Source organism: Rhipicephalus microplus, chromosome 2 (assembly GCF_043290135.1).
Source record: "Rhipicephalus microplus isolate Deutch F79 chromosome 2, USDA_Rmic, whole genome shotgun sequence".
Taxonomy (NCBI): Eukaryota; Metazoa; Arthropoda; class Arachnida; order Ixodida; family Ixodidae; genus Rhipicephalus; species Rhipicephalus microplus.
Window position 1 is genome coordinate 126,926,961 of NC_134701.1, and position 18,317 is coordinate 126,945,277.

An 18,317-nucleotide genomic window follows, 5' to 3' on the forward strand; every position below is an offset into this window, starting at 1 on the left:
ATAGGTAAAATGGCGTAGCCTTTTGTAGATTCACAGAACCAGAGCACCTATGCAGTGGACTTGACACAGCATGAGAGGAGCAGGCTTTCTCGAACATGCGTGCGATTGAACTGAAAATGCACATTTAAACGTTCGAACATAATGAGTCATTTCTTTCGAAAAAAAATTAGCAGCATGCATCGGATCATTCTTCTCATTTTCTCAAACCCGAAATATTGGCATGGTTTGATTGTGCGCAGAACCGCAACATTGAGCCGTGCACTGAGCAATTATACATCTGCGCTCACAGTAATCAGCTCTCGGTACTGCTCCTTAGCAATGACGTTGCTTTCACCTATGCTTGAAAGTGTGTTAAAAAGAAACTAGCTGGTTAGCCTGTTTGGACACTCGTCGCACGCATTGTATGACCATCGAGCGTCCGCTATATGCGGCAGAGATAGAGAAAGGCTGAAATTAATCTGAAACCACGGCCATACGCGAGACGCGCAGGCATTGGCAGAGAATCTTGAACAGCGAGGAAAATGATTTCGAGGTTTTGCTGTTTGTTCGTGCGTGCGTTCCTGGACATGTGTGCGTTCATGCGCGCATTTTGCGTGCAGTTTTGGCCGAAATTATTATAGGGGCCGCGCTTCCTGCGCCTCAGTTTTGATAAGTTTCGATGACGGTTTTAATATACCGTTATGAATGTCTCTAATCACGCGCAACTTTCGTCATTTATAAAACAAGTCGGTATGCCAAAAACAGGCACTCGCTACATCTTTCCAGCATAAGTAACGGGTCTTAAGTAAATAATTAGGTACATTTATGGGGTTTCGTAAATAAGTCTTCGCACTGTCATTTTAGTTCCGCAAAAAAACTTCCGTCTCGACCTAAAGCACGTGTGTGAAACGACTGTGACGTGCCTGTCATAAAGCTTTTACAAAAAGTCTGCATTCTCGAAAAAACAAAAAACAATGCGCCGTATACCACGCACATGATGAGACAATATTGCATGACCAATAATAATAGTTTGACATGCATCTATCGTACGTCACGATATGAATATCATAGCATGCATGGTTCATACGCCATGATATCTTTCAAAGGACGATTGATACCATGCTAGTAGATTGTTTCACTACCTTGCTGTGCACTAAAATGGGCATTCAATGACTTGTGTCTATGACATGCCACCTGTCAAGCAACCAATTCATATGTCCCAAACGGGGTGGATGGATCTACCATTGTAAAAGTTACATACGCGCACTTTCTGCCCTGATGATGGTAAGGCTGAGGAGGTTCATGCACCTGCCCCTTTCCCCCCTGCAGAAAAAAGTTTTCTATATACAAGTGCGTACATGCAAATGCATACATGTAAATGCACGTTCCGAGGCTGCCGCCACCTCGGTAGATGGACGTTTTAGTGTCAACTGCCATTTTCGTAGATGTCGTCTGACGCCGCTACAGCACCCCAGCGGATGACGTCACCTGCAATCCTCCAACATGCGCTTCAATGCACAAAGCCAGATAAGGGAGCGAGTAGCTCAGGGCGTAGCAGGCATTATTACTAAACTGGTTATCGTAGCCGCGAACGTCTTGTCTGCTACATTTTAGCACAAGCAGATCGTCCGCTTCATTTTCGAGCTCCGTGTATACATTTGTATCACCCTCGTGGGCCACACTATCTGCGATGTTGTGAGGGTTGCTGATAGGAAATCGACACTCTCCGTGCACAGCCCGAGCGAGAAAGATAGTTATAAGTGGGGTATGTTTGTTTAGGCTGCTATTTTCTCGGTGAACGTTCTTCGCAAAATGGCTACCATCTTTGGAAGTTGTCGTGAACTGTTACTGGAGCTGGTCGTATACCTGTGGTGCACATCAACAAGGCTGGTGTTCGCTTTGTGGTTCTACTGGAAAAAGCCTGTACCACTGCCGCCTGTCACCGACAAGCTTCTGCTGCGTTCCGCTACATCCCTTGCTGCCGACATCAGAAACGGCAAGGTGAGGTGACTCTTATATACTCAACGACAACTTTTCTTGGCATCGGAGCGAAGGCTATACAGAGCCAAATCGCGGGCATCCTACCACCAGCGAAGGTAGTTCCAAAGTAGCACCCGTATTTTCAACGTCAAATATAAATGCGTCTCCTTTATTTTCTACGTGGAGTTATTTCAGACAAGACGCAGCTCACACCTGTAAGACAGTCGCATTCCTTTTAATATATTTGCTGTGACTTCAAGTTTTTGAACACATGAAAAAGTCCCGCCTTTTAACGTGCACCTCAAACGCTAAGCGGCGTCTGCGTCTACATGAAACGCTGATGGTTGGCCCCCTTCACTTTCCATAGGGTTACGAGACGCGCGACAAAACGGTCTGCTTCGCGTAGTGCTACATGTGCAGAAGCTCCGCCTCCGTAGCTTTCCATTCAGTGCCAAGTAAAGTTGTCGCCAAATATCGACCTTTTTTACGGAGAGGAGGATTTCCTCCTTTCTGGGCTGTTACATGAGAGTACCAAAGCTGACGTCACAACATCGGCAGTGCATTTTCTAGGGGGTCATGCGCACTAACAACAGCCAAGAAAGGACTATGGCGGCACCCAGGGAGCCTTGAGTGTAAAGGTCTTGCTTGCTTCCGAAAATGTTCGTTGTTGTAGATCACGAAGTGGCTGCAGAAACTAGGCATAACGCTTAAGCTTGAAAAATCAACCTGCCAAGTAGGCATTCCAGTTCAGGCTTGTTTTTTTTAATCTGATTCTTTTGGCAGTCGATAAAGTCTACAAGAGCGTGGGCATAAATCAAGAGTGAAAATAATGCCGTTGACAGCGCAACGTGTTTTTGGATGCATAGGCGACCCCTGCGCTGTCGCGAAACTCTAATGCGGTGAAATACGCTTACAAATCAAAAACCTGTTCCACCCTATCCCAAAATTACCTCTACATTATGTCATCGGCTATCTCGTTTGTTTCCGGCAACTTTTGTTCTCTGCGGCATTTGATGTTTTACGCCGGAAATTGGGATAACTATTGATTAACTCACAAAACACTGTTGCGCTCTGGATTCCTTGCAGACTCCACCTACCTTCGAAGCAGCAATCTATTGAGGAGCTTGAAACTTCACCTACACACTACGCATAGTCTGCTCCTAAATGCAAACAAATATTCGGACGCTATCCAGTAATTTTCACACAGACAACCACAAACTCATCTATGAGCTTCGCAAAGTTCAAACGAAATGAAAGAAAAAAAATTATGGTTCAGTAAATATTAAGTGCTTTTAACTGCTTCAAGAACATTACAGTGTAACTTCCGATCACTTTTTTGAAGTCCTGCACACCCTTTCGACAGCATAACGGCATAATGTACCTTAAGCATATTTTTTCCCAAATGATAAGTTTTAACATACCATCCTTATATCACACTCGTCATGGCAACGTCACCATTAGGGCCGAATGCCGCATACCTACACGATGTCACATTTAGAATAGCGAAGCTTGAATGAAGTGCAATTGCGCCAGAAGTGCGAGAACCGAGTGTTAAAAAGTTAGTGCATTTGAGATGCATTTTGCGCACAAAAAAACACAAACGAATCTGCACCTTCTTTTCTTCTTGTTCCTGTTTTTTTGCGCGAAATGTCATCCATAACGTGCGACATCATACGTGATATAGACCTTTTGTAGCTGACGATTACACAAGACCAGTTACATTCATTGCTGAATTCAAATAATTGTTCAAGCATTGTAACAAATTTTGCAATCCCAAAACTTTTCCGTTCGTCGTCCTTGTAGGTCAGAAGCGTGGACCTTCTCGCTGCCTACATCAGGCGCATCCGGGAGGTGCAGCCCATCGTCAACGCTGTCGTTGAGGAGAGATTCGAAGAGGCTCTGAAAGATGCCGAGGAGGTCGATAGACTCGTTGCATCGCAAACCATGAGCGTGATTCAAATGAGCAAAGAAAAGCCACTGCTGGGGCTGCCGTTCACCTCCAAGAATAGCATTGCGATCAAAGGTTAGTTACGGATTTCTGAGAACGCATGACTTGCGTATTCATTCCTGGTGATTCCATGACGGCCGATGTTAAAGGGGCCCTGAAACAGTTCAAGTAACCGTGGAATGGATTCAGAGAAAAAAAAGACCTATTGCCTTAACTGAAGAATTGCGCTACAGTTGCTGCGGAGAACGAAGTTTTAGGAAGGGGACAAGAAATGAAGTGGACAGTACAAGCGCTATCAACTGAACATTATTGAATGAACTTGGAAGAAAGAAGGCGTCCCAGAAAGATAAAAATCGGATTAAGAAGAGGGTGGGGCCCGCCAATCTTACTCCATGGTTTTAAAGTTCTACACGTGTGGTGACTACGATCACCAGATGTGGTGCTGATTCGAAGATGTTATCCGAGTATGCTTATTAGCTTGCTATTTCTGGCTTCTGATAAATTTTATATCTGTGAAAGTTAGTGCAATGAAGCTGGAACTGTACATTTGCTTCCTCGGTCTGATATGTGAAAGGCTTCCCAAATTTCACGTGTAGTCTTAATTTTTAATTTGGCCAGAATTGTAGTTTTTTTTTACATATTGGGCTGCACCCGCACTCTCTGCAGTGCATAGAGAGGTTGCCTGTGATCGCTGTCTGCTGACATGCATAGCGATGCTCTTTGAGCTACTCGTTGATGCATCTTCTCGATTGCCCAGTGTATTGCTGCCGCATGTTATTGGGGTGGAGTATGCGATGTTTACTTCACATTCAATGTATTTTGGAGCATGACGTGCATGGGATTCCTCTTTCTTCCCATCGAGGTCGTTCACTTTTTGGCACATTCTTGGAATTTTACTGAAGCTGAGAACACAACATTCAGCTGATGTCTCGCTTCTATTTTCTTCAGTTTATGAGATGCTTTGTGAAACGTATGGGATCACTATACAGGCTTTTTGTCATGCTTGTTGGGTGCTTAGTTTTTGTTCCGTTTCATCTTTTAGAAATTTTTCTCCAACTTATACCAGCAGACCGTTGGGTAGCCACTTTCTCGTCGGCGATGTATGTGAAAGTTAAAGCGGTCATCGCATCTGTGTGCGCAGGATCTTCACACTGACCGTGTCATGAGCATCGGCCCTCGTTACTAGGAAGCACATCCGTCAGTTTCAGCTCCATCGCACTAATTCCCACAGAAACCAAATTCATCATAAGCCAGAAATAGCAAGTTAAAGATAATCGGATAATAGCTTCGAATCGGTACCACATCTGGTAATCGTAATCACCTCACGTGTAGAATCTGAAGAGCGTGGAGCAAGATTTGCGGGCTCCACCCTCTTCCTAAAACGATTTTTCTCTCTCCGGGAAGCCTTCTAAGTTCATGTCACGAAACGCAAGAAAAGCTAAAAAGCTTCTAGTGAATGTCCAAAAAGAGTAGTCCAAAAGTATATAAGAAGTCTTGTTCAGATGTTATTTAAACCTAAGCAGCTTAAAAACCTTCTGTAGCTGTGCTAACGCAACATTCTTATACGGCTAAAAAACTTATAGCAAGAATTCTAAAAAAAACGTCTTTCTAGATTTTAAAGAACCTTTGTAAACGTTGAATATACTTATATTATTAGAAGCCTTGTAAACATTTTCCAAAGATTCTAAAAAGACTTTTGCAAGATTTTTTCACACCTTTTTTTGACATTGATTTTTCATGCAAACCAGCTTGTTGAGCGTTTTCCGTGGTTTATTTGTTGCTCATGTCAGCGTTTTACAATCGGTGCGTTTAGCTGTTCACTGATGAGAGTAAAAAGTAGAGATAGCTGTGATAACCGGATAGTCCTGAGCCATGCCGGTCGCTGGACCGAATCACACACACGTACGTTGGCGGGTTCCACACTGACTGGCTGGTCATGTGCGCCGTATTTATTTCCTTGCAACATCGACGCCCCCGGGCGCCGGAACGGCAAACTAATCTTATCACATCCCTCCCCCTTTATTAATGATTGGAAACAATTGTTTAAGGTGCGTAGCGCGATACTGGTCGTCGAATTCTGGTACTTCGACGCAGGACAGGAGTACTGGGTGCTGTGACAGCAAGTTTCGGTTCCCTCGCCACGTCTTCCCTGGGATCTTGCCTAGACTCTGTGTCGTGAAGACGATCAGGAGATAGCTGCCTCTGACCTGCGTCCACGCCTGGAGCAAGACCAGTTAGCTGCGTCTGACCCACGTCCAAGCTTGGAGCAAGACCGGTAGATACTGGGCTGCCTGATTTGTGGTTGTCTGCACTCAGTTCCTCAGGGGCCTGGCGGATGTGATCCAGATGTCGAGTTAAGCGTCGTCCGTCTTCCAGTAGAACATTCATGGACGAAGTGCGTTGTTCGGTGACGACTGCAGGGAGCCACGCAGGTCCCGGACGGAAGTTCCTTGCGAACACCTGGTCACCCGGGTGGCCCCAAACCCTGGGTCTTGTTCCTTCGTCGCATCTGATTTTCTGCTTAAGTTGCTTCTGTCGCACCTTGGTCCTGAGGTCTGGGTGTAGCAGGTCCAACGCAGTCCTCAGCTTCCGCCCCAACAACAGCTCCGACGGACAGCAACCCGTGACCTCGTGAGGCGTTGACCTGTATGTCAGGAGCATGCGGGCAATTTGAGTGCGAATATCTCCAGGGCCAGCCTTCCGCAACTTGTTTTTGACAGTCTGCACGGCCCGCTCTGCAGCACCATTTGACGCTGGATGATACGGCGGCACCAGCATTCGCCTCACCCCGTTTTTCTTGAGGAATGTGGAGTAAAGCTCACTGGTAAATGCTGGCCCATTATCCAACACGACCACATCTGGAAGGCCTTGGTTTGCGAACATACTACGCATGCAGAAATAGTTGCTTCAGCCGAGGGTGTAGAGACCGGGAACACTTCAATCCACTTCGAAAACGCATCGACTGCGATAAAAAAATAGGTGTTCCTGTAAGGACCGGCATAGTCCACATGCAGCCGTGATCACGGTTTCTCCGCGAACGGCCAGGGCATGACAGGCACTGGTCGTGACACTCTTTGATGCTCCTGGCAAATACGGCACCTTTGAATGGTTATCGCTATATCGTTATCCAGGCTAGGCCACCACACATGGCTACGCGCAACTGCCTTCATTTTGGACAGTCCTGGATGACTCTCATGCAGCAGCTGGAGGACTTCCTTTGGCAAGGATTTTGGAACAATGACTCTGTTGACCCACAATAGACAGTTCCCTTGCACGCTCATCTCATGAAAGCGCGTCTCGTAGGGTCTTCCCTCTGACCCTAGGTTTATCTGGCAGCCTGACCACAACGCTGCTCTTACTTGTGACAGCACCGGGTCTCTGGAGGTGGCTGCTGCAACAGCATTTGACGACAGCCCCCCTGGGTATACTCCTTTCAGCATTAACACTTCGGCAGAGCAGTCAACAACAAATTCGGCAGTTGGCAGAGGTAGCCGGCTTAACCCATCGGCATGTGCAATTTGTGAACCCGGCCTATACTTCAGGTCGTAACTGTACCCCGACAACAGCAAGGCCCACCTTAGCACTCTCGGAGAACAGGATTCGGGAACTGGCTTGTCTGCTGCGAGCAAGCCGAGCAGCGGTTTGTGATCTGTGACGGCTTCGAATTGCCGGCCCCATAAGTACTGCCTGAACTTTGTAACGCCAAATACAAGGCTGAATGCCTCCTTATCTAATTGGCTGTAGTTTTTCTCCGCGGTTGCCAGGCTGCGAGAGGCAAAACCAATGGGGCGCCCTTCTCCAGATGACTCTCGTTGCGCCAGTACTGCTCCAATCCCGAAGGGAGATACATCAGTGACAAGCACAGTTGGCTTTCCTGGGTCAAAGTGTGGCAATATAGCAGCATAGGCCAATAGCTCCTTGCTTTTCATCGCCTGCTTTTCATCAGTTTCCCAGCGCCATGGTGTTCCCGACGCCAACAAACTATTGAGCGGCTGTAATACGGCAGAAAGGTTCGGCAAAAACCTTCTGTAAAAATTAACCAACCCGAGGTAACTCTGAAGTTCCTTGACCGCTCGGGGTGCGGGGGCTTCCAGCACTGCTTCAGTCTTAGCCGGATTTGGACGCAGCTCAGCCGCACTAATGATATGGCCCAAGTACTGGACTTCTGGTTTCATGAATTCGCATTTGGATAACTTCAGTCACAGTCCCGCGGTCTTCAGGCGATCCAACACTCGGCCCAAATTTTCCCAATGCTCTTTGTCACTTGTTCCTGTGACCAGAATATCATCAAAGTACACTACGACATGGTCAAGGTCGTGCAACAGATTTTCCATCTCTCGCTGAAATATAGCTGGAGCTGATGAAACCCCGAACGGTAGCCTTGTGAATTGGTATAACCCCTTCGGAGTGTTAATGGTGACTAGCTCTTGGCACTCCTCATCGAGTGGAACTTGCTGGTAGGCATCTTGCAAGTCAAGCTTTGTGAACTTCTTGCCCCCTGTAAGTGACGCAAAAAGTTCCTCAATCCTAGGAATAGGGTAGGACTCGACGACTGTCACCGCGTTTATGGTAGTCTTGAAATCGCCGCAGACCCGAACCCGGCCGTCGCGCTTCAATACAGGAACGATGGGCGCGGCCCACTGGGAAGTTTTCACCGGTTTGATAACGCCTTCCCGTTCCATCCTCTGTAGTTCTTCAAAAACCCTATCGCGCAAAGCAAATGGCATCGGACGTGCCTTGACAAAACGTGGCTTCGCCCCCTTTTGTACGGATATAGACGCTGTAACGCCGTGAAACGTGCCAAGCTGCTACGAAAAAACTTCGTGATATTGGCTTACCAGACTTCACGACGTTGACACCCTCCGACTGAGCGATGCCTAGCTTGAAGGCCTTCATCCAGCTTCGTACAAACAGCGTAGGACACGCCCCTTTCACGACAAATAGTGGTAGCTGGCGCTCCTTGTTGCCAAGTTTGACCATTGCTTCCAGCTTTCCCTGGACGCGTTTCATGTCACCGAAAAAACTTCTCAGCTGCACACTCGATGGTTCCAACGGCACCGACGGAAAAAGCTCGGCAAACTTGCCATCATCAATGGTTGACACACTAGCGCCGGTGTCCAACTCCATATCGAGCATTGTGCCATTAACTTCAACCGCTATGCGCATTGGCTCCGAATTAGCCGTGTGAAGCGTCCACAAGTCGAAAACTTCGGGCTCTTCAGCAGAGACGGGCAGGTCGCCCAGGTTGTTCACGTGACTAGACTGGCTCCGGTCGAAATTTCTACTTCCCGGCTGAACTCTGCAAACTCTTGCAAGGTGCCCTTTTTGGCGGCAGTTGTGACAGATCGTGCTGCCGTGCTTACACCGACGCGCAGAATGACCTCCCCCGCAACGGAAGCAACAGCTATCATTTTTCCCCGAGGTGACAACGTTCGCTTGCTCCGGAGCTTCGTGAGATAGTAGCTGTGCTTGCTGACAGCTCTATGTGCGTGAATCTTTACGCGCAGCCTCCATAGCTACGACGGTGTCCTTTGCAGTTTCGAAGGTTAAACACGTCGTTTCCAGCAGCCGTGTTTGCATGGTTACGTCATTGATTCCGCTGACTATCTGGTCACGCAACATGCGCTCTCGAAATGTTGCGAAATTACAGTCTTCGGCTAATTTCTTCAACGAGGCAATGTAGTCACTTATGGTCTCCCCCTCTTTTCGATGTCTTGAGAAAAACTTAAAACTTGCCACTACTTCTGATACAAGAGGGGCGTAGTGCTCGCCAAGTGTGGTAAAAATTTCGGCCAGTCCTGCTTGGGCGGGCCTGCTTGGTGCTAGGAGGCCTCGTAGCAGAGAATAAGTCTCTGGACCGCAGCATGTCAAAAATACGGCTGTCTGCTTGTCGCTCGGGATGTCGTTCGCGATGAAGTACAGCTCCGCCCACTCACGGTATTCCGCCCACTCCGATGTACTCGGGTCGAACGGATCCAGCTTCCCGACGACAGGCATGACGACGTGTGATTGTGCTGTGCCCGTCCGGTTCGTCAGTCGACCTCGTCGCCACTTGTGATAACCGGATAGTCCTGAGCCATGCCGGTCGCTGTACCGAATCACACACAAGTACGTTGGCGGGTTCCACACTGACTGGCTGGTCATGTGCGCCGTATTTATTTCCTTGCAACATCGACGCCCCCGGGTGCCGGAACGGGAAACTAATCTTATCGCAATAGCAACATAATTTAGCATCAAATTATTGCTGGCACTATTCTAATCAGCAAAATTGGTGCCATATTTGTTGAAGTAATTAATTAGCGACTGCCGTCTATCATTACGATAATATGTTTTACATGGAGACAAGATGGGATTTCAAACGTCAATCAATATTGTTTCTGGTGTTGCCTGGAATGCATTGTACTGCACATCTAAAAGTAAATGCGAAATTTCAACAAATCTTGTCGCATACTTGTAACCTTTATTATACATAACAATGACTCAATACTTTGTCACAAAACAAGTATGCTTTATAGTAACTAGCCCCGCCGTGGTGGTCTAGTGGCTAAGGTACTCGACTGCTGACCAGCGGGTCGCGGGATCGAATCCCGGCTGCGGCGGCTGCATTTCTGATGGAGGCGGTAATGTTGTAGGCCCGTGTGCTCAGATTTGGGTGCACGTTAAAGAACCCCAGGTGGTCGAAATTTCCGGAGCCCTTCACTACGGCGTCTCTCATAATCATAGTGTGGTTTTGGGACGTTAAACCCTACATATCAATCAATCAATTTATAGTAACTATAATTATACAAAGCAATTGAGGGGTTGGCCAGATACTTGGTCCTGGAACCAGCAAATATACAAAAGGCACAAACTGTTCTCTTCGAGCAGACTTCTATCAGTGCAACAAAATTTAGCGGGCTAGCTTAGTAAACATATTGACCCAGTAGCAAATATAAGAAGGTAGACCATTTGTTACAGCCAAAAAGCAGCAGTCAAAAAATTGATTTTTTTCCCACCCTGTGCGCCTAAACTTAGGCATGTTAGAGCCATGAGTAGTCGAAATTAATTGGTTTCACCACAAATCTGTGTTTAACAATCAAACTGTGCTTTTGGCAACACCTCGAATTATAATTCTATCCCAAAATACTCGCACAATGTTAAACATGGTTAGGTATCACTGTAATATATTTTATATGGTTAGGTATTGGTAAAGTTAGGTATGATTAAGTATGACAGTAGAAAATCACTTTATTGCATCTATGACATTAAATTCGAGAAGACAATGAAATAAGGTTACAATAATAATAAAACAAAATATTCAGTCAATATGACAGTGAAACTAAACCAATGATCTGCTACAGTCTTATTGCAATGCAAGAGGTTAAATTTTAAGTGACGAACAGGAGATTACACAAAAATTAAACATGACATAAAACCTTAGAAAGCAGCACTGACACATTCAGAGACGTGCTTTCTGCTTGTAATAAAATTCAGCCCTAAGAACAGAAAACTGCCTTTGCAAATTAGTTATTTTTTCAGGGGGACACAAAGTAAGACAATATTGCTGTCAGCAGCCCAATCAACTAAGAATACCGAAATTTTGGTGCCTACAATAAGTGGGTATGTTTGCATAACAGTTTGTGGTAGTAGTCTTTCTGCACACTCCCACTTGGAAAAATTCTTCGAGCATGTCTATGCTCTGAGATCTTCTACTTGGGAAGTTTATTGTGCTTTTCATGATTAAGCATTAGAGGCAGTGAGGATCGGCAAAACATGACTCCATGATGGGACGAGCAGTCAGAGCTTGCAATCACTAGCTGGTAGTAAAAAGGTAACCATTATAATGCTTGTCTATATCATCGACCCATGGCCAGATTATATGCGGCACCCTAGGGAGTAAGTACTAGCTGTGTGCTACTGCTCACTGTCCTGCATACATAATGAGGCAAGCCACAACTAAACTTTCCAGCTGGATATCTGAGCACAGGCATGCCAAAAATTATTTGGACCTATGTAGAAATGTGAGTGGCTCAAATTTTTAATACATGCATGGCCACCTGCTGCAGTCACTAATAAGTTCATTACTGATTCTTATTCAAGGCCACGGCTGACAGCGATAATTATTGTTGCACATTGTGTTCCCCTGAACACTTAGCTATCTGCAAAGGTAGCTTTTACACACACCCAACACACAGCACTGACTTTTTTGAAGAAAAACAAAAGGCTTAACATTGAACATCCTGAACATGCGAGCTACTTGAATACAGTAACGAGGTGGCTTAATGAAGTTTCCTTTCCATAGGAAACAGAAGCCATGCGTAAGTGCTGTACATTCAGTAGCCAACTTTTCCACGAGTCACCATTGGTGACAGGCTTGTCCGGAATTCTTCCATACTCAGTTCGCACGAGGTGCATGCATAGGCTGCTATGGAAACACCGAAAAAACAATTTAGGGACATGTGTCTCTTAGAAAAACTGAATTTGTCAGTATGTTTAAAATGATTTGGAATAGTGTGTCTTAAAACAAGCAGGATGTACACAAACTAGAGATGTTACAAGCAAAACTTTCTTGATGTTTTTGGCGAAAACAGTTGCAATTTTATTAGAGAACATGTAATTTGCACATTGCAGATATGTCAAAGATGTGTCAAAACAATGCTTGAATTGCTCTCGTGCATAGTGCATTGAAAGCAAGTTCAATGATACCAGAGTACATACATGATGGTATGCACTTTCATCAAGTATCCATTGCAGGTAACCTATATTATTGAACATGAATTGGATTTCAAATGCAACTATTGTAGCTTTTCTCAGGCTGCTCGCACTTGGACGATTATACTTATTTCAGAAATTGGTGTCACCAAATTACTATTGTGTGCTGCCAAATTATGGTGATCAGTTTCATTGATTCTGGTTGGCTAAAATGGCAGTACCCCTCACTCAAGCATCACAGATTGTCTAATGAAAAAAAAAAAAACATACGGGACACATACCTTGAACCACACACCATCCCAATAAAAAATGCAAGCTTCTGCAACAATCTCCGGGAACCAGAATCTCGGATGCTTATTGACCATGGTTTAGCAATAAGATTTGATGAAGCTAATTACCAAATTTGTATAATTTCTTCAGTGCCAATAGCTTGAAGACTTGCAGTCTCTATCTTTTATTCTCAAATAAATGCGGTGTCCAATTTTACATTTTAACAGCAATACGTGCATGACTTATGCATGCTTACCATGATTTATAACATTATCGCGAGTTTTGATTAATAAAATATTATTTCTGCACATACCACAGATTCCGTAAACATCTGTAGCGCATGCCTTGAAAGTTTACTTTATCCATTATACTGTTAAGCTTGCATTAATCAGAAAATTTCATTGGAGGTGGCGCTATAGCCTATTCCTAATGTTTATACACGTGAAGTGTTTATCAAAGTTTCAACACCAAGGTTGGGAGAGGTGCATAAAATACTTATAGAACCAAAACAAATACATAGTGGAAACAAGCAGAGTAAAATCAATGGTGCTCGAACACGTGGACTTAAGACTGAATTAGTGCTCGCACAGTAAGGTAAAGCAATTTGGCAACGTTTAGCCATAAAATATTTGTTCTGAAATACAGTTCAGGATAAACGAATGACTTAAAATGCACGGCTTCAGGCCGCATGAGGCAACCTATGTTGCTGGTGTATACCGAAAGTTGGAATTTTACTAAACGAGCTGCATGAACACTTAAGTGTAAGTGCAACCTTTGCGAGCCCTACCTGAGACGATGCAACACGCTACATACGAACACGCATCAACTCGAGCATCACGGTAGTTTATAAAAACGCGTGCCGGCGAGGATGCACACACCGGCATACATTCGGCCACTCGAATGGAAAAAACTTCTCTGATAGCAGTCATAACGTATAACGATAGTGTAGCTGTTCAAAATGGAACGTACAGCAGATGAACCTGCCTCAGACACGTTCACTTCAATAGCGCACAATTTGAACAGGCATCAACGCGTACAGCTAACAAATGCCCCAGAATGAATAAACCAAAAAATAGTGGTGACTCGCGAGCAGCCCCCCCCCCCCCCCCCCCCCAACACCACTGCCAACAGAGGTGGACAGCCTCTGCTCTGCTCGAATCACCCGCCGAATTCTCGCTTAGCGTGCATGCTTCACACTCCACACAAAAGAAATAAAAAACTTGTCCGCACTTATCTTCGCACAATTTAGCCTTTACACTGCTGAAGTACTACAGGAAATCTGTGTCTCACGTAAACATAAGCTCACTTATCGTGCACATTGTAGGAAAAACATGGTGAACGCAGCGATAACAAAGCGCCGACAGCAGCAGTGTGGCACATAGCTGGCAAATGCTCCACAATACAAACCCACACGCCTTCGCTTTAGTATAGCGCATCTTCGTAATCAGCAGCACTGGCAGAACACCAAATACGAACGCAAAGTGGAAGCACACAATTAACACACGAGAGAAATCGACTCAAACACGCTCCTTTGAGAGGCGACTGAGCGGCGAGTAAACACGTCCAGTCAAGTAAAATTGTTCTAGCGGCACAGGCGCACCCCGCATTTGCGCATCCTAATTTCTTAATGCTGACTAAACAGCTCAGTTATTACATTTGAATGTGTAAAAAATAGGCGAAATTGTATACTACATAAATATGTAGAGCGAATATTATTTTGATTGAAAAGAAGAAATAAATGTAGAAAACACCTTGCATATATTGCATGGACAATCGAGACTTACTCCGCGAATTCTACCAATAGTGCTAGAAAATGAACTTTAGTAAATGGTTTGCAAAAGACTTCTTGTAAAGAACATTTTTAAACGTCTTCTAGAAAACCTACTTTGAAAAACTTTTATTTAACGTCAAGTATTATACTTAGATATCCGCATACCTTTCTAGTCGTTTCGAGAAGTTTATACGACATTTTGTGTTTCTTGTGCAAGTTCGTTCAATAAACTTCAGTGTATAGTTTGCGCTTGTACTGTCCACTTCACTTATTCTCTTCTCTATTACTTCGTTCTCCGCAGCAACTGTAGCACGATTCTTCAGTCATAAAAAAAACAAAACCCAACTAGCCCAATCCTAACTTCGCCAAGGCCTATTGCCACACAATTTTAACGACACAAAAGTTTCAAGAACTCGTCGAGCACGAGTTACAAAGATTTGTCGCACGCTGCAACCGCATTCTCTTTTCTCTCGTCCCGACGAAAGCGCTGGAAGCTAAGCAGGGACAGATTGCATGGGCAAACAAAATACATCACACGCACCTAGTGACCTTGAGCGCGTTCTTTTTTTTTAATACGGGGCTTTTTCAGTGTGATCACTGAAAAGTCCCGCATTGGGGAGACGCCATATTAGAACTATCACACCAATGAATCGACGTTCACACTCAAAAAGCCCGCTTGCTCTTTAGCTAACTTTTTTCCCGCAATCTTTCTTCGGGAGGCTGAGTAAATGAATCGTGGCACGAGAACCTCGAGAACTGCAGGGCACATAGATAGAAAAATTCCGACGACTCGCACAGAAACGTGAATGCAAAATGGGCAACACTGCCAACAGTTGATATTGCTTTATTTTATGTTTGTATCTCAATAGGGGGGATACGCGATATGAAACACAATTCCCAAGTATTTTTCGCACGAAAATGTTTGATGCAGTAACGCAAAGTTCATGTAATTCAATTTGAAAGGTTAGTATATATGGAAGTTTTGTCATTAGATGTGGAAAAAAACACAGGCTAGACAGAAAGCACGCGTGTACACGTGCCTGCGTGTCTTTACCCTCCTAACTCCTCCACACAAACACATATATTGGCGCTCTTTATCATATCTACGCGATGTTTAAACAGCCGCGCATGTCCATAGTGGCAATAGGGTTCTTTTTTGGATAATCTTTTTTTTTATTTTTGTCCTTAGAAACCTGTCCTGGTAGTTGCGAGGTGATGCAGATGGGTGTAATGCATCAGATTTTAGAAGTTCCGCAATGCCACCTGCTTGTCAAATTTTGTTTGAATTTGTGCAAGTAAGTCGGTTGGAAATAAATGAAACTATCATTCTCAAGAGACATCGAGTCTTTGCCCTCCTCCCATTAGCCTCCTTGTTTTGCATGGCCATGTTAATACTAACTTGATTCTGCATTACCGTGAGGTTAAAGCTGCTGCGTTCACGACAGCATGTACCTGGAGCGCATTGTTTTTATGTGAGGACGACTCGTTTTACCAAGCGCGTTCTCGCCGCAGGTATGCGACATGACGCGGGCTCCCTCTTCTGGCATGGCCGGCGCGCCGTGGAAGATGCCCCGAGCGTGGCTTCCCTGAGAAAAGCCGGCGCCATCCCACTGGCGCTGACGAACGTGCCCGAGCTCTGTATGTGGGGCGAGTCGCACAACTTGGTCGACGGCTGCACGCGCAACCCGCACGACACGCGCCGAAACCCCGGTGGAAGCAGCGGTATGTGTTTTGTAACCGTCATCCTGGACAACACGTGGCACATGGCGTCCGCCTATAAAGCACATATAGTTTGAGCATTATTTGACAACTCATGTGTGCCCTTAATACTTCTATTTTCTTTCTAACAAAAAAAAAACGGCGCTTTTCTTTGTTCTCAATTACATTGAAACTGCTTCAAATACCATCTCTTATACTTTCCTTGGCATAATTGTTTGTCAGTTCTCATTAATATTGTGTCTAACAAAGCAAATGAACCCCTAAGTAGAGCTTCCTTCCCGCCATTCATAGCCAGGGTCTCGTTCTGGCAGACCTCATGCCGTCAGGTGGTATGCGAGAGATCATGGGGCAGCTGCAAGCTCGTGATGAGATCACGTGCTACGTGATGCCAACAGAGAAAAAAAAATGAGTTTTTCACACTCAATGGCAACAGGCGGCGATGACTGACGCTCCCTTGTTTAAATGCACATAAATACCCCATAAAGTGAACGGGAGAATAGCCGCCCTGGTAGCTCAGTTGGTAGAACATCGGACGCGTTATTCGAAGGCCGCAGGTTCGGTCCCTGACCACGTCAAACTATCATTTCGTCCACTTTTCTTTTTTTACATTTACATCGAAATTACTTCAAATAACATCCCCTCTAGTTTCTTTGGCATAATTGTCTCTTAGTTCTGAATAATACAGGGTCTAACAAAAAAAGAGTTCTTAAGTATGTCTTTTCTTTGTGGATGGTAGGGGCCCACACACGAGTTCTGCCCTCTATCCTCCTTGTCTTTTTTATGCAGTTTTTTTCTCATGGTGCTGTCAAATAAACTAGCCCAACGACAACCAGTCAGAAAGTTATTTTCTATTCTCGTGGTTCTAAAAGCAGATGGAAGCGATATACGCTTCAGGAGACACTCGCTAACCCGTTGCGCTTTCGATACATTATGTTCAGGTTACCCTTGTATATTTTAGTGCTTTGGTGTCCGTGTTTCAACGCCTTACTTTACTTTCTTCCATGAACAATCCCTGTCATTCTATATAGGGAGGCAGAAAGAGAGTGGAAAGTGTCACCGAAGTGCCAAAGCCTCCCTCCTGCACACCAAGTGCCACCTGGTGTAGTCCAAAAGCAAACGAGCTTTTTAATGGATGATTAAAGAAATATAAAGTGATAACATACATCTAGATCAAAACGGCATATGTTAAGAATTGATTGAACGAAATATCAGGCGTCCTTGGCTGCACTGGCGAATCCTGGAGAGGGAGAGGGAGGGTTTGTCGGCAATCGTTGAAACCGCTTCTCTCCCCACCCCTCCACCGAAGATTTTCAATACTGCATGTGTATACGGTAACGCATTCATACGAACGCACCCACGGACATGCATAAAAAGCAGTTGAGCCCCACTTCTCCCTAACCACCTGGAAAACATTTTCTGGTTACACCCTTGTTCGGCCGCTATTAACATCGAAAAATTACATGACCATAACCCCATTTCTGGGAGCGACAGGCAAAAAAAAAAAAAACTCACAGCATATCCATGGAGTGAATGATGATGAGTGGGGCGAAGCATCTGTCAGCCCGTCCGTGCTTCGGTCCGTCCATCCGTTCGTTCTTGCTTCCCTCCGTCCGCGCGACCACCCGTCCGTCAATCCATGCGTCCGTCCGTCAATCCATGCGTCCGTCCGTCAATCCATGCGTCCGTCCGTCAATCCATGCGTCCGTCCGTCAATCCATGCGTCCGTCCGTCAATCCATGCGTCCGTCCGTCAATCCATGCGTCCGTCCGTCAATCCATGCGTCCGTCCGTCAATCCATGCGTCCGTCCGTCAATCCATGCGTCCGTCCGTCAATCCATGCGTCCGTGCGTCAGTCGATGCGTACATCCGCCAGTCAATTCGTCCGTCCGTCTGTCCACGCATCTGTCCACGCGTCCGTCCGCCTGTCCGTGCGTCCTTCCATCCGTCTGTCCGTACATG

At 45.4% G+C, this 18,317-nt stretch overlaps 1 protein-coding gene across 2 annotated transcripts in view; it reads left to right on the forward strand.

Annotated features, from left to right (window-relative positions):
- Window positions 1-1,620: 1,620 nt before the first annotated feature.
- The window catches only part of LOC119170745 (fatty-acid amide hydrolase 2-A), a 28,430-nt gene continuing 11,733 nt past the window's right edge, over window positions 1,621-18,317 (forward strand). Inside the window, exons 1-3 of one of the 2 annotated variants that reach the window (XM_075886787.1) lie at window positions 1,626-1,980; window positions 3,763-3,982; window positions 16,152-16,361. In XM_075886787.1, the coding sequence (XP_075742902.1) occupies window positions 1,792-1,980; window positions 3,763-3,982; window positions 16,152-16,361 (619 nt within the window). In that variant the 5' untranslated portion in view covers window positions 1,626-1,791. Of the gene's footprint in view, window positions 1,981-3,762; window positions 3,983-16,151; window positions 16,362-18,317 lie in introns of both variants that reach the window. The other variant, XM_075886788.1, reaches the window with a different exon arrangement.